The sequence below is a fragment of the Rhynchophorus ferrugineus genome, unplaced genomic scaffold, assembly GCF_030347505.1.
Source record: "Rhynchophorus ferrugineus isolate W39M unplaced genomic scaffold, kcgeb_rfMv2 rfM3, whole genome shotgun sequence".
NCBI classification, from domain to species: Eukaryota; Metazoa; Arthropoda; class Insecta; order Coleoptera; family Curculionidae; genus Rhynchophorus; species Rhynchophorus ferrugineus.
Genome location: NW_027472582.1, coordinates 23721145 through 23748162, shown reverse-complemented (window position 1 = coordinate 23748162; position 27018 = coordinate 23721145). Strand labels below are relative to the sequence as shown.

At 30.7% G+C, this 27018-nt stretch overlaps 1 protein-coding gene across 2 annotated transcripts in view; it reads right to left on the bottom strand.

The window, feature by feature from the left end:
* LOC143192857 (alpha-tocopherol transfer protein) overlaps positions 1-16331 on the bottom strand; it is a 44362-nt gene extending 28031 nt beyond the window's left edge. The window contains exon 1 of one of the 2 annotated variants that reach the window (XM_076398593.1): positions 16055-16331. In XM_076398593.1, coding sequence (XP_076254708.1) covers positions 16055-16152 — 98 coding nt within the window. In that variant the 5' untranslated portion in view covers positions 16153-16331. Of the gene's footprint in view, positions 1-8792; positions 8834-16054 lie in introns of those variants that run through there. The other variant, XM_076398595.1, reaches the window with a different exon arrangement.
* Positions 16332-27018: the final 10687 nt, after the last annotated feature.

Sequence of the window (27018 nt, the reverse complement as noted above, 5' to 3'; positions counted from 1 at the left end):
AATAGAAAGAAATAATAATTATTCTATAACCGAAACTAAAACAAAAAAACAATCGATTGAGGAATGAGACTTTTAAAGATGTTTTATGATGAATGGGTTTTATAAGATTGGTTGTTGGTAACTTTATTTCACGAATAGTTCGATGGAAATGTTCAAGAACTCTCAGCTACATACTGGGAAGACTGGGAAATAAATATCTTTAAAATAAACGATAACATGGTTACCAAAATTTAATTTAACGTAAACGAGCAGTTAGTTTGAGGGCGGTGTAACATTTAACATCCTTTAGACTAATAGAAGTTACAAAATATAAGTTAAATTTAGGCATCTATCTTATTTACTTTATCTTAACGATATTTTCTACTACAGGTTATGTTACTACTGTACTATGCAATACAGTATATTAAGGAAATATGAAATAACGCCTGTAAAAGTAAAAGAATGAATCATTTTAAGTGATCCTAATTCGGTGATAATTTTATTTGAATTTTGTATATCTTATAGACTTCTATTTACTCCACTTTCCCACTCCTTATTTAGTCTCTTTTTTACTGACTAGGGTTTGCTAATGGAGAATTATAGAAATAAATTCACGCACTGAAGAGGATTTAAATATCCGACTATCCGACTCCAACTATTAGGAGAATCATTCCGTAGCCTTGACTACTACATTGCTGAAGTAACTGATTTGCATGAACCTCAAAAGAAATTCAAAACTTTCGAATTTTAATAGCTATTTAAAAAATATATTATATTTTATACTAGTTGTACTATTTCTTGTCTTAAGTTAAAATAATGCTCTAAGAAATTGCTTTTTGCACTGTTTGCACACTTTCATAACGAGTGCCAATAATACGTCAAGATCAATTAGTTTCTAATAAACCGATGTCGCCAGTCACCGAAACTATTGACGATCTCTTAAGTATTAAGGATTGTAGAAGATACATTCAAGATGGTCCCATACATTTAAAAAAAAATTTTTTAAAAATATAATTTAGATTCAGCCAAATAACTGAAAGTAATTTCTAAATTTTCTTTTAAATTAACAAATAATAACTCGAATCAAGTCTTGCAGCAACAAATACATTTCAATTAAATGTATATGAAAAATATCTATTGTGTATGTCTATTGACCTTAAAAAAGGTTTATAGTTTATACATAATATTATGCAGTTGCTACATGTAGCTATATCATGATAAGCTCATATCAGCTTAAATAAGATATACAGATTCAAACTATAAACAGCAGCTAGGTGCTAGGTACGCGATATTGATCTACTATTTCTCGTTAACATCTTTAACAACTTCTATCAGCCTCTCTGATGTCATATGGAGCGTTAATTTAATGCAAATCAAAAAAAATATTAACAAAATTAGGCATGTGAGCAGCAGTTTTAAATCAAAACCTTAATTCCTACATACAACATTCTGTTAACGAAAAAGGTACTTTACAAATTATTCGGTCCTTATATATAAGCAATTTTCTCTTTTTGAAAAGACATTTATTTTAAAAAATGGTACAGTCCAGTACTATATTCTATTTATAATTTCTATAACGTTTCCCCATACTTCTGGTAATATGGCGATTCCCTGTCGAAAGAACGATGTTTGACAGTGATCCAATCAACGATCCATTATCGCAATTCTTTAGCTTTTTCGAAATGCATGGCTTCTAACCAAGCTGTGCTACATCGATCTCAATAAGTGGTAATCAGAACGCACTGTCTGGTGAGTACTCGTATGCTAGGTGCAGCAGATCTTCCTATTTGAGTTGCGAGTTGCTCGGTATCACTGGTATTTTTGAAACAATCCGTTGTTCAATTCGTTCAACTGACATCTGCGATAAAAATTTAACTCGGCTTTCAGGATCTCATAATACACTACACCTTGCTGATCCCACCATATACATCGCAGATCTTAAATTGTCCACTTCGGTGTCTATATGAATAGCACTTCTGAGCTAGCCCATGACTTTTTGAACAAAACATCCCTAAAATCATCATTGAAGCCAAAATCGAATTAGGATATGACAGTGCAGCATTATCATAACTTTGTAATAAAAGAGTTCTGTGTGTTAATAAAAGTGGCCTAGGTACATTTTTCTTAAAATCAAACAATAAAAGTAATGAATAATGCCCAAAATGGAATTTTGAATGTTCCATGATTAGCGTCTGTATACATTGAATATATTAGTAACACTATATAGAAAACTGTTATTTTATGTAGAGAAAGGAAGTAAAATGCATGAAATTTAAGAGCTAGTTTAGTTTGTTTGACGGGTATTTAAATTCATACTTACTATTTTTACTAATAGATACCGATAATCAAAATACATCTAAGCATCTAATAAACTACGATGTTTAAATTATTTTTGAAAATAATAAATTACTTATTACGAAATACTGTTAAAGAAATTAATAAAATATGTTTTAAAACACACTAATGCAATATTGTATCGAAATGGGTTGAAAGAAATCGGAACTTTTAAAGTTTCTTTATTTTAGACAAACAAATATTTACATTCTCATTTATAAAGATATACAAATGTATGTTCCTTAAACAATTATTCAGAAAACTGGTCATAGAATATACAAATTGCTTAAACTTCTTCGGTCGGTAAACTTTCTCCACGTCTTTGTGGTGATATAATAAGCAATTAAATATTTACCAATTATAACGTATTTCATTAGAGTCTTAATAACAGCAAACTGAATTAAAATCATTTACTAGAACATGCTATTACATTAAGTGTTATACCAGAGTGTTAGTATGAAATTTAGCTGAGAATGAGTTCTTAGCGGCTAATAATTACATAAAAACTACCTATTAGAGAGATACCGTCATCCGTCTTGTAGGAATACGTGTGATATAATTATAGCGGTCAAGTTCAGTATAAACATAGTGTATGCATATACAGCTAGATGTTTTTGTTATTCGTTTTAAGAATAAGTAATATAAAAATAATATAAAAAAATTGAATTTACCCATAAATAATTGCGTTATGCTACAATTTGTTGCTATGCGGTCTCATTATTTGTTAGGTTAATCCATCAAACGGTTTTATAAAATAATCATAAATATTACTTGATTACAGTATAAATAAAAGTTGCATACATATTCTGTATGAAATTTTGTTGGAATTTATGTTTTAAAAAAAGATTTGCAAAGGATTATGTATTTAGTTTTAAATTATAGGGAGCCAATTATATATATTATATTCATTTTGTCACGAAAGTAACAAATATGCTCAACTATATTCTCAAATGAAGCACAAGACTTCGATAAGGTTTGGCATGAAGGCCTTGTTCATAAACTACAGAAAATGTTACCAAAACAACACACCGAACTATTAAAATTGTAATATACGATTTTACCAGAATGTTTAGACTCAAACAAGAAGAAGCTTACTCGACAATAAAAGAAGTTAAAGCAGGTGTACCAGCAGGAAGTGCTACTGGGACCAATGCTTTATCTACCCTATACTTGTGATAAACCACAAATGGAGAATATTACGATGGCTACATTTGTTGATGATACTGCGATAGCTGTCGAAGACAATAGTGATGATGCCTCACGAAAATTACAACAGGCAAGTGACAATATAAATAACTGGACACAAGCTTGGAAAATAAGAATTAATGAAAGTAAATCTGTACATGTGCATTTCACCTATAAACAGACCGTACAAGCACTAATAATATTAAATAATATTATCATTACATATAGCAACAACGCTAAATATCTCGGAATGAATCTGGATGCAAAATTTCGCTGGAAAGAACATATAAAGAAGAAAAGAAAAGAACTGCAATTGAAATATATAGGAAAATCTACTGGCTAATTGGAATCACTAATTGGAATGGCTTAAGAAAATCACAATTATCAGTACATACTAAATTGCTATTATATAAGCAAATACTGAAACCTATATGGACATACGGAGTTCAAATATGAGGATGTTCTGCAAAGAGTAACATAAATAAAATACAAATTTTTCGGAACAAAGTTCTGAGAGGTATTGTGGTCAAACAAAACGTAGTTTGCGGGAAGTTGCTTTTTAATAATGACTTGAGGAAAAGTGCAGCGGATATTTTTTGTTTTGTGAATATGAAAAACATGTTCCATTAATAAAAACATATGAGTATCAAAGACAAAGAATGTGTAGAAGGCGAAGGGCCATCTTCTAATATATGAGATATATACCAATACATACTACGTCATTATTTAACATAAAAAAACCATTAAATATATAACAAATTTTATTCATAGTAATGCTAGGATAATTCGGATGAAATGCTACTGCTGCTCTTAAAGAGATTTTCATCAATCGTAGAAAAGTTAAAAATAATTATCTACATTCCTTAAACAGGAATTTAGATAAATATTTGCTTGTACCACAATCCAAATTAACATTCCATAATATACTGTTAATATACAAGGAAATCTTAAATCCAGTGAGGATCTACGGTGCATAAATAGTTGTATAAATAGTTCTAATATTAACATGATCCAAACTTAAAACATAGTTCTTTGCAGCATTGTTAACGCCTCATGTTACATTAGAAATGACATCCACAAAGATTTAAGGATACTTGGAATTGTTTTCTAAGACAATATCAAGAGATTTCGTGATTAAACAAAAATGTTGTGAAAACAGTGGATTTACCCTGTGGTTGAAGTTATACGTGATATATGTGCTTTGTATTAAGACAACGTAGTGTGTACTAGTGATAGTATATCCATCAAATGATAATTAAGTTTAGCTAATAAATCTTAGATTACTTATAAATCTTACTTACAAAGTTATTAACTTAATAAATAATTGTAATATATCAGCGAAGCATATCGCTGATAAATCGGAATTAAAATTTAATTAAAAATGACTTATTTGTTTAGATTTAGTTCCTTTTTTATTATATTTTAAAGTACCATTTGAACAATAGAATTTATCTGGACTCTGAAATAAGATTTTCAACATTAAGTTTACCAAAGGTCAAATGACTAACTTCCAGAAGAAGCGGCATTCGGCTTTTATCATCCTGGTTACTGGCGTGACTAATGATTGTACGTTATTGAATTTTACATATTTGTCTATTGACAATAAGCAACAATTATGAAGATGCATTTAAAACATATATATCATAAGCAGGATTCGAACCCGCGACTATACCACCAATTGGAAGACTGTTACTCGACCTATCCATAACAGTGTAAATCTTCAAATACGGTTGTAAAACAAAATAGATAGCTCTTTGAAAAGAGATAACACCTTTAAAAGCTTATTTATGTAGAGGCATTATACATCTACCATAAAACCAATATGCATTAGAGTAATGATAATAATTATTTACTAGTCGTGTCGAATATACAGCAACCTTGAAGAGGTTCTATTAAAGATAATGATATAATATCTAATTAATTTTTATTGCCGTATTTTTACTTGGAACCTTTTATCAATGCCATTGTTTCTTTCAGCATTTCCTATCTAACGTCACTATATATTCTACGATTTACCAATGCGTTTGAATTTCTTAAATTCTTATATACAAAATGTCTTATAACTCGGTGTGTATCTATACAACGTGAGGAGTCAAATATTTTTTTTATTTATAAGCATGCTTGTATTGAAGAAACTGAGTTCATATACAGAAAGTATTAAATATATCAACATTATATGAAATATATCAGCATCGTTATCATAAATATCTTCATTCCTCATCAGTATCCATTGCATTCAACTCTAAAAAAACGAGTATATCACATTTTGTTAACATTAGCATATTTAGCTAACATAACATATATTAACATGGAAAAATTCAAGATTAAAAAAATTAAAGAAAAAAAATGTTTGTGATCTCAGCACATTTGGCGCTTACAACGGTAGTGTGTATGGTTACAATGACAATATGTATATAAAATTAAAATAAGATATAACAAAATGTAACAATATAAATATAAGAGAGTAAGAAAGAAACATGACCAATTACATTGAATTATCACATGAGTATGATTCAGTTGCAATCAGCGCTCTAGAAGAATCAGCTATTCACAGCAGCAGTGAAAATTGTAGTGCGTTTCGATAGGCTGAAAGTTCAGGAAATGAATGCACCTAGAACAGCCGCACCAAAACCCTCATAGCTCTTTAATTCATCGGTATAAAGTATTTTGGGTAGGAGTCCAAACGGGGTATTTTGAAATGTAGAAACGTCCGAAGGTTAGCTATGTTTTATATTCTGAATATAGAATCATTTCGTACGATTCAGTAAATCTTAATACGTAAAAAAGGAAGTTAAGAATGCAATGATTCGGAAAACCATAAATGTTTGCCTCTACAGACTCCATTTGTTTTCAAAAAAATGGTACAAATCGACGGTACTTGGAATTGAAATTTGTTATCCGAGTATGACGATAATAGTTATATCATTATATCATAATAGTTATAAAACTAATTAGCACAAATATACAGTTATCAAATCGCTACGTTGAACTATTTTTTATATTCTTATAATTAAACTTTTAAATAATTTGTTATTCGATTGCAAATAGACACATATTACATCACACGGATTGACGTGAATTATTCGTTATATGTGAATAATTAGCAATTTTTGTGCGTGTTTTCAGAATACAATAATTCGTTAATATGGCACATTATTTTAATATATTTTGTTCACACTTAAAATACTATTTGTATAAATTAAGCGTGTTACTTAATTATCCTATACATCAAAACTAAATCTATTAACTGTGTCTCTATATATTTCATTTACATTTTGTATGTTGAGTATTGTTGGAAATGTTTGCCTACTCATCATAAATCAACATTCAAATTCAGATAATTCAAACTTTTTAATAGTAATTGGTAAAATAAAAATCCCTGAAAAACATTTTACATTCAAAGCAAAATCTCAAATATTTTATAAACGTATATATTTTTAAAAATGTCTGAATCGGGAAAATAATTAATTGGCTTTATTTTATATTTATCCTTATTAGCGCCGCTGACTAATAAAATCACATCATTGGATTTGAGAGACTAGAACTATACTGAGAAATAGTATTAGATTTGGAAACCAAATGTAACTGATCGGAAAAATTTCATACCTCTATAACATTATCCTTTAATTTTCATTTTGGTGCCAGATCTATTGAGTCCGCTAGCAGCGCAGAAGTCTGGAAAAAGCCGAATTGCAAAACTGTATATTTTACATTTCTTGTAACAGTGGAGTATGGTACACGAGATGGTACATGGTACGAATATGAATATGTTACAAGAGATGAATGGTACAAGAGATTCAGTCAAGTCTTATCCTAAGAGAGGATAACTTTGGGTATGTTGTTCATTACACCTAAACCCTTCCTAAACATTTTATAGTCATCATTCATTTTTAGTGGCGCACACAATGCAGAGCTTGTACTATATATAACTACGAATATTCAGCAATTACTGTTGACCACAAATAAATTGGATGAAATTCTTTTAAATTTTCAATCCTTCACTAAATCATACAAACCTTTCTTAACTATTTATTTATCAAATTCTATATCATCTATAGATTCTTTGCGTAGTTTAGCTTGTTATTTTAAGCGAGTTTTGTCAAAAATTACATCAAATTCAATGTTTTCAAAATAAAAAGCAATAAAAAAATAAAATGTAACTCGGATGGTTTATATGACCTCGGCTCTGAATTGCGCCAAGAAAATTAATAAAGATCCAATAGGCAATTTTGTTTTTTTATTCATTTTTATATAAACAATAATGAACAATAAAATGTCTCACCATTTAAGTGCGTAGATTTTGTTCACATAAAATATTGGACATAAAATTAGTTCCATTAGGTGTCAGTGATATAATAAGTAATTTTATTTTCTTCATGTTTTTCAAAATGAATTTGTTCATATACATTTCAAACACTAATAATTGATATATCAGTTATTTTAATCTATTATATTTCGCCACTTTTCAGATAAAATCACAATTCCGTCACTTCAGAAATGGTAGTCAAACGATAAATGTATCAAAAATTCGATGTTTAGTTTCGCGCGGAACGTTCACCTCAACATTTTTAAGAATTCCATCGACTTTTTCAACGATTGGCCGCCATGGCGAGGTTCACCTTTAACATCAAAATTTCCGGTATGAAAATGTTAATATAATGAAAAATATATTTTCTTAAATATAAATGTTATATTAACATATATATTAACATATTTAAATGTATGCTTATCACATATGATACATATCCTTCAAACTACAAGTTCAGCGACAGGATCATCATATACTCGAATTGTACCGCAGAAACAAAAACAGGAAAATGTAAAATCCTTGAACGAGCGTAATATTATTCTGAATAATAATATTTTTATTACACTATAAAGGAACGGGTTAAAAAAACTTGTCAAATAATTTCACCGACCGGACTATAGAAACTTGTGTATTATTTTGTTGTGCAATATAGACAAAAGAGACTTGCCTGTAGACAAATAAATCACATCTTTATTATCTTAGTATCACTTATTTTATTTGAAAATCTAAATAAAAAAAAACAGTATGATTCGCTATCAAAACGTATCTACGTCACTATCGAAATATTTATATAAACATTATGCGAATATTTTCTTAGAAGAAAAGAATTTTTGGATATTTACTATACATATGCTTTATTTTTGCCTTATAATTAATATTTATTGGTCGTTCTTAATTATTATTAGCAATTAATTTCCAAACGCAATACAACAAATAATTTTGTTTCATCAGTTTCATTACTTAAGAAATTACTCACATTACTCACATCATCTTACATTAGATGTATGCTACTGTCCTGTTGAATTTGCATCAATACACAGGCAAACGGAGTATGGGATTAAAACAGCTAGTATGCATTTCTAAAAAAACAATACCTTATTTGTGTAAATAAAGAAGCATTATTACATATAAGTTAATGCAACTAGGTATGTCATTAACTGATATTGCTTGATATTGACAGTCATTTCACTTCAAACATTCAAACATCTTTCTAAATCAGTTTACACATTAACAGGAAGCATATTATTAATTATTGGTAAAATAGTGAGTAGAAAACATGAACAATACATTTTATAATTATAAATAATATTTGTAAAATTAATTATTAGTATAATAATTAATATAAATTTAGCTAGTATTAATGAGTATTGTGTTTTGAAAAAAGAAGTTAGTATGTCATAGAGCATTCGGTTCAAGAATCCAGGAAAGAGAGTGCAAAAGTATATAGTAATAAAATATTAAGGTACAAGGTTTCGTAGTGAGATGCACACAATAGGAGAAAGGTTCAATTTTTGGTGGAAAATAATTGCGTCGTAATTTCGAATAAAATATTCCACAATTTGCAACATTTTGACAGTTTTAATTAATTTCTTCAATCGTTTTACTACGAAACACATAATTTTAACAACTTTCTGTTCCCTAAAACGGAAAAGTTTAAAAATTATTTTGTCCAAAAAAATTGAGAAAAACTTCACCGCGCTATATTATTTCACAATTTATGGAGAAGAGACGATGTTTTAACAAGTTCCAAGATAATAGTAACATATAAGATAATAAATAATATAAAACATACGTAAATGATGCCTATAAATAACTGAAGTGTACCTATTAAATTTACTTTTGCTATGTTAGGCAGAAATATAATAATTTTGTTTATATAACAAAGATTGTTGTCATATAAAAACATTGTTTTTAAGTAAAATAGGAAAGAATGGGAACTAAGTTAATATAGCAATAAAGGGAAGGAAAACAGATCAAAGATTGTAAAGACCAAAAGCATAAGTGGACATAAAGTTAAGAAAAAATAACTCCAAGACCATTTCTTTTAATATAGCTAAGACGACCAGCTAGAACTAAATGGTATTTTGCTGATGTTGTTTCGGTTTCGGGAGATTTAATTTTGCGGCCGACAAAGACCCTAGGATACGGCTGGGATTGTCCTCTTTTATTTACCTACCGCGAATGATGAGTGGTTAGAACCGTAATCAGCTGACTTGAATGTTGCAAGATGCCAAGAGAGAACATCACACTGAGCATGTTCGTGGAGCTTTTCACCAACAAGATGGCTGATTCGAGATGGGTGTTCGCGTTCGCCACAAACCGTAGGGCATTGAGTAACGCGCGGACATTTTTAGATTGGAACATTTGAAGTAGTGAAAGTTGTCTCTCAGAGTACTTGTACTTGTACTCGTATCACATCTATGCTCCGAAGAAGTAGACTAATTGGACTAGCATTGTATTTACTTTTTCTGCAGAGCACTGGATATAGGAGGTTATACACGTCATTGTCTTTGCAGACAGCATGTTGGATTTGTGCTAACCATTGCAACCTGCCGTCGAATTAAAGACCGAGGTATGACACTTTCTGGAGCCACGGGAAGGACTAATCGATTTGAAGGAGATATGCACAGAACTCCTTCCGACGATGGAACATAATAGCCTGAGTTTTACCCGGGTTAATACGTAGTTGCCAGAACTTGTACTACGCGATCCCCTGATTCAGTTGGGCTTGGAGTCTGTTACGAATGGCATCGGTATAGTTTCCAGTGGTGAAAAATGCTGTGTCGTCTTGACGTCAAATTGTACAGGGCCGGGGCCAATGGAGAACCTTATGGAAGTCCAGCGGAGATTTGCTTCCGAGAGGAAACTGAATCGCCGATCTTTACCCCAAAACCGCCGAGAGGATTGGGCACAATCAGCAGCCAAGGGTAGGCTAATACTCATGAAGTTCGATATGTCAGATAAGATGTGAAGTTAAGTTCGTAACTTTTATACATTTTATTGTTACATTATGTTGTTCGCCACTATCTTCTCAACTCTAGAATGGATATTACTTAAAATTTCAAATACCCAAATAACAAAATCATAACAAAACAGAATCCATTTAATTGTATTTAACTATTTTTCTGTAGTTTATTTATTGTTAGTTTTTATTTTATTCACTTTCTAAATACATAAAAACAAATGTTTAACAATGTTATTAATAACAATATTAACAATTAGTCAACAAATTGTCATTATAAAACTTAAAACAAACTCATGATTATTTACCATAGTATATGTAATATAAGTTTATATCTAAAAACTATATTGCTCTTAACAAGAACACCATCACTTTGTAAACATAATTTTCAATTAAAATTTATTACTACGATGTACATCATAGCGCATAAAATAACATTAATTTTTGTTAATTGATTATCGTTGTTAACTTTGCCCTTTTACAAATAATATAATAATAAATTGACAACTTGCATTTTAGATGGGTCTCTAACATTTAACAATTCATTAACATTAAAAAATATCATTAACTTAACAGATAATAAACAATTTGACGATCTATGATGTAGGTGAAAATTGTATTTAATTATTTTTTTTCTGCTGTAAATACATCATTATATAGTTATTATTAATATTGTGTCTCACGTCAGCAAACAAGGTCATCAATCAAATCGTGCATTTATAGGATACAATACTTAACAAATATCAATAAAGGTGGATCAAATAAACAAAATATAAAACTATCAAGGATACAGTAGTGATCTAATGACAAGCAAGGAAAAGAGAACTCATTATTATATAAGAGTATAGGTAAATAAATTATTGTTTTGTAAAAATAATGATATATTGACTGAGATTTCTTTTAGCTTAAATGTATGATTACCTTTTCGTTTTAGGCTAGTAAAGGTACAATATGTTAATCGAAAGCTCGAGGTAGTTAATTCATTAATGTGGTTTGTCGATCAAAAATAGTATCAAAAATTGCAATTGATTGATCATCGTTGATCATATTTGGAGATTTTTAGTACTATATCACTGCTTACATACATAGTGGTGGCTTTTTTTGGTTTTAACTTTTTGATTGATTTTCGTCTTGTTAACGATAATGTTTACGTATATGATTCTTGGAGTTCATTTTAATTGTTCAAAAATATAAATTAATTTAAATATGGTGTTTTTATAAAAATACAAAGGCAATATAATAATTTTATTTTTATTATTTAATTTTATTCAACAATTTTAAATAAAATCTGTTATTTCATAAACATTTTCAATGTTTATTTCCGTCCTTATATATACTTTTATTTATAAAAAAATATTTATATAAAAAAAGGAGTAAGTAAATTATTCATGCACCAAACTTTAATCATTCTCTGTTTCAAAAATAAATAGAGCCCAATAAGCGTTGTCAGATTTTCCACTGTTAAATATAAAGATATTTGCAATTACAATCACAAACATAAAGTACATCCATACCCCAGCAGGATTCGAACTCGCGACTATCGCAACAGTAGCATGACTATTCTGTCGCCTCGACCACTGCGCCAACCAAATTCGCAAGAATACGTAGCTTCGAAGCTTAAACAATTGGTGGGGACAGTGGAATGGTATTTTCTACAGACCAGCCGGACCGAGGCCGATGTACAGGTGTTACACAAGGAGAATGTTAGGGCTACATGTTGCTGGATTCCATTAGCATTCCAAATTGCTATTCGGATATCTTTATTTGCCATTTCGGGTTTTTGTGGCCACAGGCCGAATGTTTTTCATTTCTAGTTTTCAATCCTTTCGGAAAAAGATTCGATCACTTTTTCTTGTCTGTCCAGCTTTCCTATTAGTTTAATACCTAGAGTTTAACGTGGATTCCTAACTATTGTCCTCGTCATTGCCTACCGACTAGCCAGTGACCAACTTAGAGACCATCCTAGGTCATCCAGCCTGGTTACTGGCGTGACTGAGATGGTTATTCTTTGTCGGATTTTCCACTGTTGCCTATAAAGATATTTAATTACAATCACAAACATAAAGTACATCCATACCCCAGCAGGATTCAAACTCGCGACTATCGCAACAGTAGCATGACTGTCCTGTCGCCTTGACCACTGCGCCAACCAATTCGGCAATCTAAAACTTTGATTAGGTCTTCTATTGCGGCTTAAATACTGGCTTAAATTTCCACAATTTTATAAATCATCTTAAATTTTGAAGATTATTGAAGAATTGTCTATTAATTGATCAATACAATTATCTACTAAGCTTGAATTTTTGTAAAGATTTCGTTCGTCAAAAAGGATAGTAAAAGAAAAACATTACCATCAAAAATGTAGGATCACATCAGTTTTATTGGAATCAGCCAATTAAACTGAAAAATGAAACCGGATAAAAATAGACCTAATTGACAATGGCGATACTTACTAAAAGTGATTAAAATGTTTGATGACAAAAACGGATTATAAAAGGTCATCATTTAAAGTAAAAAAAATATTTAATGCCTCATAAAAATATACTTCCTTTAAAAAAATCCTTTTTATTATAGTTCACAAACTTTCTCTAATATTTTAAATAAATTACATCTTTATCGATTTTTGGGTATAAGAAATGTAATTTTATTTATAATGTTTTATTGCGCAAACTGTAATCTAATACCTCCACCCCCATTTCTGTATAAAATCAAATCCAAATGTTCCTTTTTGGAGTTTCTACATAATTATCGAAAAACAAAAAAAGAAATCTCCGTCGGTTTTTATACATTAAAGTGACTCACATGTAGTATTTTAAAAATTATATGTATTAAATACATAATAAATATAAATTATTATTACAAAAATATCGATTATTAACACCAGAGAGAGCAAAACCATTTCTGAATTCATTTACACTTTTGCGAACTTTTAAATGAATAACATAATGCAATTACAGGTGTGAAATAATACAAACATTTTTTTTTAGTATTAATACCTCAATAAATTATTGTTTTTAATTTGGGCCTTGAAAACATTTCTTTGTAATTGACATTGTAATTAAATTATTTTGCTTTATTACATGAAGTACCCAAAAGTGTATATTACATATTTATTACAAATAAGATACTTAGTAGCAATTGTTTTCTAATACAAATTTAACTCATAAATGAAAACGAAAATAATTTTATCAGTATTCATTTTTTTTATAACATCTTTATTAGATACCCTTAGTACAATCTTAATTATACATTAATTTATTACTACTTTTCATTTGTTATTGGATTAATTCACAAACAAGATGAGTGCGAGAAAATACATCAATATGTATTCCTCAATAATAAAATTATAATATTTAAGCTATAGTTTACAATAAAGGTATACACTTTATATAAGTTGCGTATGGCTTGGTTCGCTTCAATCTCCTGACATCCTGCGCGCTGTCCAGCAGTTGTATTGCTACCACGATAGTATGATTTAGTAACCTTCTTTCGTGTTTCAAGGCGAAATCTTGGATAACTTCGCAAATCCATTTGATTTCCAGGTCATCGTGCAGTTCTTCGTTGGTTACGTAGTGATAGGAATTGGTAATCAATCGAAGAACCTTGTTTTGATAGCGTTGTATGACTAGTTGATTTGAATTTTTAGTGCAACCCCATATTTGCCCCCATAGGTCCAAATTGGCTTTATAATAATCTTTAAATGGAATGAAACAAGCTGTACGTAAAATATTAACGAAATTTATTTAAAATACTCCACTGGTTATCCATCTGCCAACACACACAGGCGGTATTCCTTTCCAAGTGGTAGCAATAATATATTACAAGCTTTCACTTAGATTAGAATACGAACAGATTGGTAGTACTCTTAATGCATCACTGGACCCAACAAGTCACCATTTCTTATTCTTGAAGGAAAAATGTTCGAATAAAGTAAAAGTGTGTTTTGATCCTTACACAAATCAAAGCTTATGTGCAATCCAATTTTCAATGACTCTGACCAAAACACATGGGCACTTTAAAAAAATCGACTGATTGTGGACTATCGAAATTACAACAAAAAAATTCTAGCCCAATTTTGATGGGAAATGCACCTTCGAATTCATGCGCTACATGCCAAATAATAGCCTATGTCGATGATGTAGACGATGACAATGACGCATTTTCACTCAGCCTCTTAGCTTCCTTGGTCACTTAGCCACTCGATAAAAATAAGCCTCGTCATGGAATATGATTTTTTTTTCAGTATTGGAATCCACTCAACAAACTCATTTTGATAATAATGTTCTGCTGCCAATATCGAACCGTCCTCGATGGAAAACCTTATATCACTTTGCTACACGACTATACTGTTGATTGATGTATTCTTCTTTCTTACCCTCACAGGTATAATATATTTACAAACATAATAACAGAAAAATTTTACACAATTACACAAATATCAATATCATTTTAATCAAACAAAACAAAAGAGATATATAATTGTACAATAATTATATATGTTATAAAACATTCTGGAAACAATTTTAAATATAAGATAAGTGTTAAATGGTAGTATATATGCCGGACACATAGAAAAGTGACGTATTTAGTCTTAAAAATTACAGAAATGTTAAGTTAAAATTCAAAACCGACTCTTGTAGCACAATGTCATTTTTTATGCAATACTGTATAAAAATTATTTTATCTTTGAGATGATCTATCTTAGAAAGTTTAAAACAAGAAATTATTATGGTAATTAAATTAATTTTACCTGATTAAAGGAGGTTTCTAAATATTACTATTACATTTTTTTTAAGGAGAAAGTATTTGCGAAATACCGATACATTTGAAATACAAATATGACCCGTAGAAGCAAATGACTAAATTTACCATGTTTTATGCTTAACACTTTGTTTTCCTTTACCGTTATTCCTCACTTGTTCAGTGCTTGAATAAAAATAATTTTAATAACAATTTTTGATATGACGCCTTGTTTAAAATAGTATACTATAATAACACAAAAGATCTTAATTAAAACCGACCAACTTATTATTATACAAACTTATACATTGTATATATGGGCCACAGATTAGATATAACATATATTATATTTGCAACAACATATATTTGTAATAGATATAACAAAGATTATATATGGGACATGGAATTTTATGTACAGAATTATATCAACATAACCACAAAAGTTAGTTTGATAATTTGTAAGTTTATACTTTTACAATTATAATAATTAAGAAAAAAAAATTAATTATATATAATATATAACACATATATTTTCACAGACTTACCAACTTTTAATTTTCTGTAAGTCCTTCTTTCTTCCTTCGGGATAACTAGCCAATCCATCAATGAAGGGGTGGCTATGTTTCAAACTTAAAGCGCACATTTTCTAAGTAGTTTCGATGGAGGAATTTTAGGAAAAAACCGACCGTTTACTTCGCCGTTTTTATAAATTATCTTATTGGTTTATTAAAAAAGTGCGATTTTGGTATCGAGTCCGTAACAATTAGACCGCCGGTTCGAATAACGCGGGCGAAACTGACGCTTCAGCAGAAATAAAACGCACGATTGGAAATTCGCAAGAATACGTAGCTTCGAAGCTTAAACAATTGGTGGGGACAGTGGAATGGTGTTTTCTACAGACCAGCCGGACCGAGGCCGATGTACAGGTGTTACACAAGGAGAATGTTAGGGCTACATGTTCACTATTGCATATACGAGATTAAACAAAGACCTATATTATTTATGTTTGCGTCGGGCTTTTCCAGGTTAGACATTTCTGTTCCTTTTATCACAAAAGTCTTGTTTTTAATTGAAAACGCGCTTGGGAAGTACAACATAAGTATCTTTCGATTTATTTTGTGGTGGTTTACTCGATCGCAAAAGAAATTGTTCTACTTAAATCGATTTGAATAATAATTAATACCAGTTACTTTTGATCGAATTCATAAAATTAAGGTAGATTAAAGATATCTATTTAGTAAAACCTTTCTGCTGCTTTGCCTACATTTTGCTGTAGCTCAATATGATATTAATTATACGGAGTTGAAATAAAAGTATTCATCTTTCACATAAACCATGCGAAAGTGCCCTAAGGTAATGTTACGAATCACTTATAGCTTTGGAGCAAGAGAGAAACTTTTTTTCTACATCCAAGATGACCAACTAATCGTATTTTGCTGATGTCACTTCGAGTTCGGGATAATTGGGTTTTGTGGGCGACGGAGACCCTTAACTACTGAGATCGGTGAATGAGTAGGGAATTGATCAACCAATTTTCATCTTATAAGACGCTAAGGGAGACTCACTGAGTACTCACTCACACTGAGCATGTTCGTGAACCTTTTCACAAACGGGATGCCTTATAAACCATGGGGCATTGAGATGTATCTGTACCACACCTGTGCTCCATAAAGGCAAATTAGACGGACCAGCATTTTATACAGAGCCTCAGAATCATCTCTGGTCTTTTATACCAATTTTGAACAGTCTCGGTACAAACTACAAGGCCCTCTACTGGTTGTTGATCGTATTTTCTGTATATTAGATATTATATAGTTCGTTCTGGGGCTGCCAAACCTATATATGTGCATTCCAATGAATTTACTCCATCCCACTCGGTTGCTTGAAATGGTATGAATCCACTAAAACTTTTGCCAGTTGGTCACCACCCCAGTTGACATCTCCTTCAAGACCATGGACTAATGTAAGGCAATAGTTGACTCCTTCCAGTCCTACACCTATCGCCTTACATTAGTCCATGGTCTTTTAGTATTTTTTGGGTTTTCAAGTATTCTTTTTCCAGATTTCCATTGCCATATCCAAATATCTTCCATCAGTGTTGCTATAATGTTGATAAATATATTAATATATATTGATGAATCTTTAATCCCTCTTCTATCTCCTCTATTTCCATTCCAAGAAAGCATTCTACATCTGTTATACTTCATAAAGACTTTCTATTAAGTTCGCTGTTTGATTTTCGTGTCCTTTTATTAATACCAACGATGTAAGCTGGTCTTTTATACCAATTTTGAACAGTCTCGACGAAAACTACAATGCCCTCTACTAATTCGTATATATTTAACAGGTAACAGGTAACATCCTAGAATATATGCTATATCTACTCTATATCAGTGATGTAGCCAAACTAGAGGGAATTATGACAGCTAAATTTCCGGATAATTATCAGCATTATTAACAGTGGACATGAATGTCTAATAAGGTATGAAATCTGAAAGGAGTTTAAGACACAAATTTTTAATTTCAAAACTTTTAATTTACTTCAAAATACTATTTTATTTTAAGGAAAGAACTGACTATTTGTTGAATGGTGAACGATTCTATTTTTAAACATATCATTTGTTACACCATTTAATCTTAGCACAAGCACTTGCAAATGACCGTATTTCCTTGAATACACAGTCCGTAGTCAGGCTGTTATTAGTTGCGCGATAGATTAGTCGTAGACGACCAAAGAGATGTACGTGGTTGTTGTCCCATCTAGACAGCTTATAGTTCTAATTAAATTATTTTTCAGTTTTGCCTGTATCTTCGTCCGCCAGTTTAACATTAATGATTATCGAATATGCACTGTTTCTAACCAAATTTCCATATTATACTCTGTATTAGGCTATGCATTAGTTGTAGTGTTTGTGTAGTAGTGTAGAACGTACTAGTTGGGCGATATAATACATATAGACCAAGCAGCATCTATAGCCTGCCCAATAAAACAACCTTATAACAACCTTAACCTGCACCTTATAAATGACGTCGAATATAGTGACAATTGCAGTTTATAAAAATTCTTTTTAAACTTAGGGCGGATTTTTCCTTCTCATTTTATCCTAGGTTAATAGAGACAGAATACGATCTGATGAGTCGGAACATGTAACTTTAGATGATAGCTCAGAGAGGGTGATAAAACTGGTTAGTCCAAAAACACATTAAAAAGAACCAAATAGTTTTAAATAGTTTTAAATTGAAATAACGTTATAAAGATTTGGAACACATTAATGGTTCAGAATGGTGATCTTTTATTGCAGCATTTTGTCTTAATCAAACAAAGCATTAATAAGTTAATTTAAATTAAAATAAATTAATTAAAATATTGTACTTACCTAGTTAATGCCTCTTTAAAAGGCAATAAGCAGAAAATAGCATGTCATTAATTACTGTATACAGTTTTACAACAAAATAAAATATTGAATAAGGCGGTTCAAAAGTAATCAGTGAACAGAAAAAGACCTAATGTTATTTAGGCCTTAAATATAGTAATGTAAAATTATTAAAATTGTTCTGTTGGTCCACCAAAATGTAAAGGTAAAAAAATAATTCAATATGTTCGGTCAAACATTATTAATTATAATTTACATGACTCTTGTGGTTTTTATGAAAGTTCAGTGTACTTATAATTATTTAATAACGGGGTTATTTCAAATACCAGGTGTACCGGAAAGTCATTACCAGTTTCTCTAAGAGATGTCGCTAAGTGGACGCTAGCTGAGTGACGTCAAACTTCAGAGCTATAAATGTTATATTTAGAGAAAGTAACACTGTAATTCTGGCGGCTGCAGATTAACCCGAGCAAAACTCAGGCTATTCTGTTCCAGAAGGTATCATACCTCGGTCTCCAATTCGACCGTAGGTTCAAATGGTCAGTCCAAATCCAGCACGCTATTTGCAAAGGCCCACTCCTCTGCAGAAAAAGCAAACTCTCGAACTCCCAGTAAGCTCTCTGTATAAGATGCTAGTCGGTCCAGTCTGCCTTTACTGAGCACATGTGTGGTACAGGTACGTCTCTGAAAGACAACTTGAACTAATCCAAGTGTTCCAATACAAACCGCGCATTACTCAATGCCCCGTGGTTTATGAGGAACGCGAACACTCACCCCGAATCAGGCATCGCGTTTGTAAAAAGTTTGACAAGCATGCTCAGTGTATGGTTCTTACGAGACGCCTTAGAACACCCTAACAATCTGATCAAGTCAATACCAAAACCTAACTAAAAACAATTGACAGAAGCGTTAAATGTGACCCAAGAAACGATTAGCAATCGATTACGAGCAATGGAAAAAAATCCAAAAGATGAGAAGGTGGATGCCACATCAATTGAATGACAGGCAAAAGGAAAATCAAAAAATCGTTTATGAAAATGCTGATTCAAAGGTATAATCGTAAATCATTACTGCATCCAATGGTGATGGACGATGAAAAATTGATTTATTTTGACAACCCTAAGCGCAAAAATTCACGGTTATCATCTGGAGAAGGCGACTGATGACTGAACTCTAATGCCAAATCGGTTTGGTCCATAGAATAGCGTGGTGCATTGCAAACCGTTGAAAGCTGATAAAACAGTTAATCGTGATTACTACCGACAACAAATGATCAATTTGAACCATGCATTGATCAAAAAACGTCCAAAATGTGTCCGAAGACACGATAAAGTGATTTTACAGCACGATAACGCGCCATCTTATAAAACAAAACTGATCAAAAAACGAAATGGGACATATTATCGCACCCCCCGTACTCTATAGAACTTGCCCCTTCTAATTGTTAACTTTTTGTATTAATATGACACGCACTTGCAGAACAATAATGCGCCAGTTTCGAAGAAGTTGGAAAATGGCTCGATGAATGATTTTGCTCGATGGACTATCAGTTTTTTGGGTTGGGTTGGCATCCATAAATTACCTGAAAGATGGGTGAGATATGTAGAATCAAATGGTCAATACTTTGAATAAGTACATTTTTCCATTATCTTGAAAATTAGGTAGATTTTTCCGAAATATACGGTAATGACTATCCGATACACCTAGTATGTTAGCAAAAACGGAAATTGTTTTAAACACGTTTGCATGCTAATCATTATAATCGTTTGTACTTCAGTGAAGTACTTAGTGTAATCACAATATATTGCCCTACAGTACACTATACTGTTCTCTCTATGTTTAGCTTTTCCATGTTACATGTCAAATATATATTACCCAAGATACTTAAATTAAGAACATATTATTAAATGTTCAAATCGATTGAATGAAAATTATTTGAGCTCTACTACTTGACGATGTTCAAAAAATGATTTCAAGAGAGACAGGTTTGAGTCTTAAAATACCCCATAATAGCTCTAAATGTGTCTTTAAACTTCTGTGTCTTTAAACCATATTACTAACATGATAAAATATAATTGAGTAATAGACGAAATTGCAAAAATAATATTTAACCTATAAGCAGACTTCCTACTCGAATAGCCTGCGGCGCAGTGAACCATAATATTGCATTGAATGATGTAATTTGGAATTTCAGTTCCAATACTGAGAATATTTTCAAATGACAGCCTAAAACAATACATCCCAAATATAGGCTTATTGGATGATTGGATTAAATAGAAGAAATTCAGAATTTAGAACTACACCGAGGAACCACTTAAATTATTAATTTTCTTTACATATACACATATTATAGTTCTTCCTAACATAAAGTTCAAAAAATTACATACAATAACTTTATTTTTGAAACATCTATTATATTTATATAGATCTCATAAGATAATAAAAGATAAAGAATTATTAAATAACAGTGTTATATTAAACATAGTGGAGTGTTTTATAAATATTAACTAGATATACGTTTCTATTAATAGAAACTATTAGTTATAAATATTTTCACACAAAAACAAAAAACGGAAAATCAAACTACCAGTAGCTTATTATAGTTACTATTGGTTACTGATATGTAAAAATAATGCATCTTTATGCCATATTTTAATGCAAGTTTTAAATATTTAATATTCAGTGCATATATTCTGGTCATTCTTTCACTTTAAAAGGATATTTATATAGAAAAATTGTTGTCATATATATCAACCAAAATATTTTCCACAATTTTTTACAGATTTTTTTCCCCCTTTCTGGCATGTCGGTACCATTTTAAAAGAATGATGTTGATTTGGGAGCGATCTATTAATTAAGTCGTTTTCGCATTTCTTCGGAATTTCGAAAATCATACTGTGTCAGAACTGAAACAGAACTTCGAGTTGCAATGTGTATCCTTCGCAACTCTTTCAACGTGTAAACGAGCTTTGTCATTCAATAGGATGACTTAACGTCTGTTAGTCATGAAGTCAGCTTCAGGGTCGATTTATCTCCTGGACTAACTTATGACTTTTTGTTTTGAAGATTATCTTAGTAGATCCACATTTCATCGCCACTCACAAGAAAACTATTTCTTTTTGAACTAATGAAGCAGCGATGTTGAAATGGTTCCAAACGACATATTCTATCAATTCGTGTAATAGCAATTTTATCTCTTTTGAGTCTTTTTATAGCATGTAACCATCTAGTAACAGTTAGCTCATGAACTGCTAAGCTCTCTAGCAGTAGCTGAGCTAGATTTTTGTCCAATAAATCTTGAAATTCATTGTATTCGAACTTTTTGAACATCTGATTTAAATCATTAAAACCAACACCGACAGTTGGTATATGGTTTAGCAATATCACCATAAGTTCCTAGAAGTGTTTTTGGCATCAGATTACTTCAAATTAAATAACAAAGTTAACTAATTGTGAAAAACTTTAAAAAACATCATATCAATCAATCGGAAACTACGATAGGTCTTATAATTATGAATGTTTTATCATTGTTATTCTTAATTACCTTATCTTACCAATATTTTTTTTTTTATATTTCAATTCGAGTTCTGTTTGATGTACACATTTCATCAAGTTTTGCATCAATATTCACTTAAAGGTCTTTAGTATCGCTACTGTATAGAGTATTATTTCATAGTAGTTAGTATGAGAGAAATTTTTATTTCAATCAGAAAAATTCTATGTGCACTCATTTAGTTTCATTGAATTTTATTCCAGTACCCTCCCTTATGATATATATTTCATTGTTACGTAAACTTCTTTTTATTTAGCTCTAGTCAACTTAAATGAAATGTACGGGTTTGAATTTTTTTATTCTTCTGGTAATATATCTTGAACTTTGTAGACAAGTCCCTCAAATTTCTCAAGAAATTAGCTGATTAATATTACTGTAGGAGAATAGCTGCAATGTAATAATACTGTCAATAATTCCGGAAAAAATTAATAACAGCTTGGTAGACTTCACGTAGTATACTATATATTTACATAACATTACAGTCTATTGTGCCAAATTTGATATAGTTTGTTTAAATCTTCCGGCAAAACATATTACCGATACACCGAAAATATTTGTTGAATTATCAAAAAGTTTTAACTCAATCAAATGGTTCCATTCAATTACTATTGTATTTATTTCTTGATTGCGTCACTTTTTGTCAAAAAAAGAGGTAAAAACTTTCTTTGCGTGCAGAAACTATTTTTCCGTCAATTATGGCTTCAACATAATTTATTTCAAGGGTGATACACTGATTATAGCGACCCTCTAAATTCTTTCTACCATTTTTGTAGTACGATTTGTCCTTTGCTTCAAAATAGGCCTCAGTTTCGGCGATCACCTCTTCATTCGACTAAAATTTCTTCCCAGCGAGCATTCTTTTGAGATCTTCACACGTTCAGTTGATATCTTTAGAGTGTCTGCTATTTCATTCAATTTCAATTTACAGTCATTCAAAATTATTTTGTGGATTTTTTAAATGTTTTCGTCCGTAACAACCTCTTTTGGGGGTTCACTGCGTTCACCGTCTTCGGTGCTCATTTTACCACGTCTAAACTTAGCATACCAATCCTTGATGATTGATTTTCCTGTGGTAATGTCCGGAAACTCGGCATCAAAGCAATTTTTTGCTTCAACTGTTTTTTTTTTTTCTTCAAAAAGCAATATTTTATCAACACGCGAATTTCCTTTTTAACCTTTTATTCACAATAACAAAAGTTGCTTCACTCAAAATGCTATAATTCACAAACTAATGATCCGACAGCTGTCAAATTTATACACGCATCTTTTGAGGGTTAGATCTAACTAAAAAATATATGGATTTAATTCTAATAGCAGCATCTATGTGTCAGGCCCGGGATTTTTCAAATGACTTGTTATAATGTTTTTACATATTTTTTATCTAAAATAATCAGATATTGGTTTATAATTTTATTACTGAACTGGTGTGGCGAAAGTACGGAAGTAATTCAGGGTAAAAGCCAATTTGCTTTTTAAGCACTAGCCTTCTCATATGAGACGTTGTAGAAACTCTGTAGGCAACTCTTTCTATGGTGTAATGGTTAGAACGTTCTGCTCACACCCGGAGATATTAGATTCGATTCCCAACAGGGCAGCAACTTTTTTCGCCCTAGTTTGATTGGAAGATTTGTCAAATCATCTACACTCCGTAGAGGGTTGAAACACTCCTTATTTGCATTGTTTATTCTTATTTTTCCTCATACGGACTGTACTATTACTTGGCCTATCCATTATAATACTTAATAAAATAATTGCGTAATTTATTGAATAAATATCTAATACTAAAAGGAGAAAAATAAAATATTTTTAACAAAAAATTGAACCGACTTAATCAAACGGATTTTTAACAAACAAAAACGTTTTAAAATAAAATATGTACATAATAATCGTTGTAATAACTAAATAAAGCTAAATAAAAAACGTATTTAACCTATCTACTACAAGTATTTTATATTCTACTATATACATACAATTTAGCTTTTTTTAACTGGACATACAGTTTAACGTGGGCTCCGAACCACGGTCCTCAGCTTTAAGCCTACCTACTGGCGAGAGACCAACTTTAGAAATCATCCCAGAAGACATCCGGTCTTACCCAGCCTGGTTACTGGCGTGACTGGAATCATTTTCCTTGTCGTATTTTACACCTTTGCTTAGAACAATCACAAATATTAAGCAATCACAAACATAAATTTACTACCATGCTCCAGCAGGATTCGAATCCGCGGCTATCATAACAGTAAGAGGACCGTCCTATCGCCTTTACCACTGCGCCACCAAGCCGGCACAATTTAGCTTAATACCTACCTAAATCTACTTATTTATTTACAATATTATTTTAACTACTACCTACTAATCAGTTTGAAGTCGGTGCTGTTTGATTATTTTTTAATTTTTAGTGTGTCTTATTTATTTTTCGAAATCGGTTCAATTTTTTGTTACAAATATTTTATAGTTTTTACATAGATATAATTGGTATAGATCAAGAATAATCGTGTTCGGATATAATGTATTACAGCTGTCATTTAATTGATTTAATTAAAATTCATATTCAGGGATAACTAATAAAACCGAGTTAGGATGTATTTTTATACAGGAATATTAAAACTGGCATAAAAACTTAACATATGGTATAATATAATATACCATTAAAAATTAACCGAATTTTTTTCAAGGTACTTTCACATTTCACGTACTTATCGTAACGTATAGTGAAAGAAATGGATACACAAAGCTATGATGGCCTGTTCTCTGTTATTAAACCGGTCTAAATTCACCCATGTATCAAATTTCGCATAATAACCAAAAATATATCTAGAAACAGCTGTTATTTGTTACACTTTTTAAAAAATAAGATCTAAGACAAATAGTACACGTCAGATTTCTTCTAACTTTCTTTTAGATGTTCACCTAACCTAAATTGGAAGATTTGAACAAGAATATCGCATGACAAATATTAAATACTACAGTAGCATGACCATGGTTAATAAACCGAAAGTACAAAATTGAACAAACAAAATATTAACGAAAAGGAAAGCACGAAAGACGGTCCGGCGAAGAATATGAAGTCGTTACTCAACGTTCATCAGAAAGTGAAAGTAATAAACCGATATAATCGTTCTCAGTTCAGATGGATACTGTTGCACAATAGAAATTTCTTATTTCAAACTATGAATAATTAAAATAACATCAAATGTTTTTAATAATAATAATAACAATATTCGGAAAGAATCAACTACAATGTTACACAAAACATTTCTTTATTCAATGCAATATGGAAGGTAATATCAACTAAATAATATTTAATCACTAATTATCAACGTAAATTAATATCTAATTATGATAAAATATATTTATTTTATTAAACCGATAAAACACTTTAATTTTACAGAAATAAGAATGGTAAAGGAAATCAATGTTACCAAGTCAAACAGAAATAAAAAAAAGTCAGAAAAATCACAGAAGAAGAAATCATAATTGTTGATCTAAGAATATTTGTAAAACATTGGCGCTGAATGAATGCATCTACAGATCCAAATACCAAATTTTTTGCTAAATTCCTAATATTTTTCCTGCTTAGCTAAAAAAATACCTTTGAAAAAAGCAGACAATTTTTCATATATTGTATTTAAATCCATGTAATTTATAATTGAACGCTTTCCTTCATTATAGATTTAACATAATCAGTCGGTAGTGACCGAAACGAAATGGCGGTCCTGCTGTTCTTGCTATAGTAGTACTGCTAACATATATTGAACATATATTATATATAGTCCTTAGAATAAAACAGACAGTGCACGTCATAGATGATAATTGTGATTTTCTTCCAATTAACCAACACATCTTTCAGTTCTTTCCTTTTCTTTCTTACATGTTCCTTCCAGCGAAGTTTTGCAGCAAGATTCATTCCACGATACTTAGCTTTGTTGCTCTACGGAATAGTTTTATTTATTGTTACTGATCCTTGTGCGGTCTGATTATATAGTTTGTTCAAAGTTATTTTGTACATAAGTCATTTAAATTTGTGACATCAAAACGTCGCAATCTCGCCGCATCAACTCCAAGTTTTAGTTCAGTTTGCCTTTGATATATAACAAAATTCTAATCTAAATAAAATAATTGAACAAAAATGTTATCAAATATGATTTATTTAATTATAATACATCTAAAAACTACAGTTAATTATACAGCCACAATAGTTTATAGGTTAGAGTTATAACCTCTTTTCACTATTTTTAACTAGAATAAAATGAGAAGGAAAATATTGTGTGATTCTGAAACAAATTTACAAATTGCGGCAAGCAATACATTAAACATCTTGATGACATATGTATAAAAATACTTTGAATAGACTATGACTGCGCATGTACAGATTTCATTTCGTTAATTTTTATTTCCCAGATTTGGGTTCAATTAGTTATATTAACATTTGTTCGTTGTAATTTGTGACTTCTTCGCTATTGTCTTCGAAAGTAAGAATCGCAGCATCATTAGAGCTTTATACGCGCTTAATCCAAATGATTTGAGATTTTTAAATAGGTAATAGATGTTGAAGTGAACCAATGAAATGAATTTGCGCAAA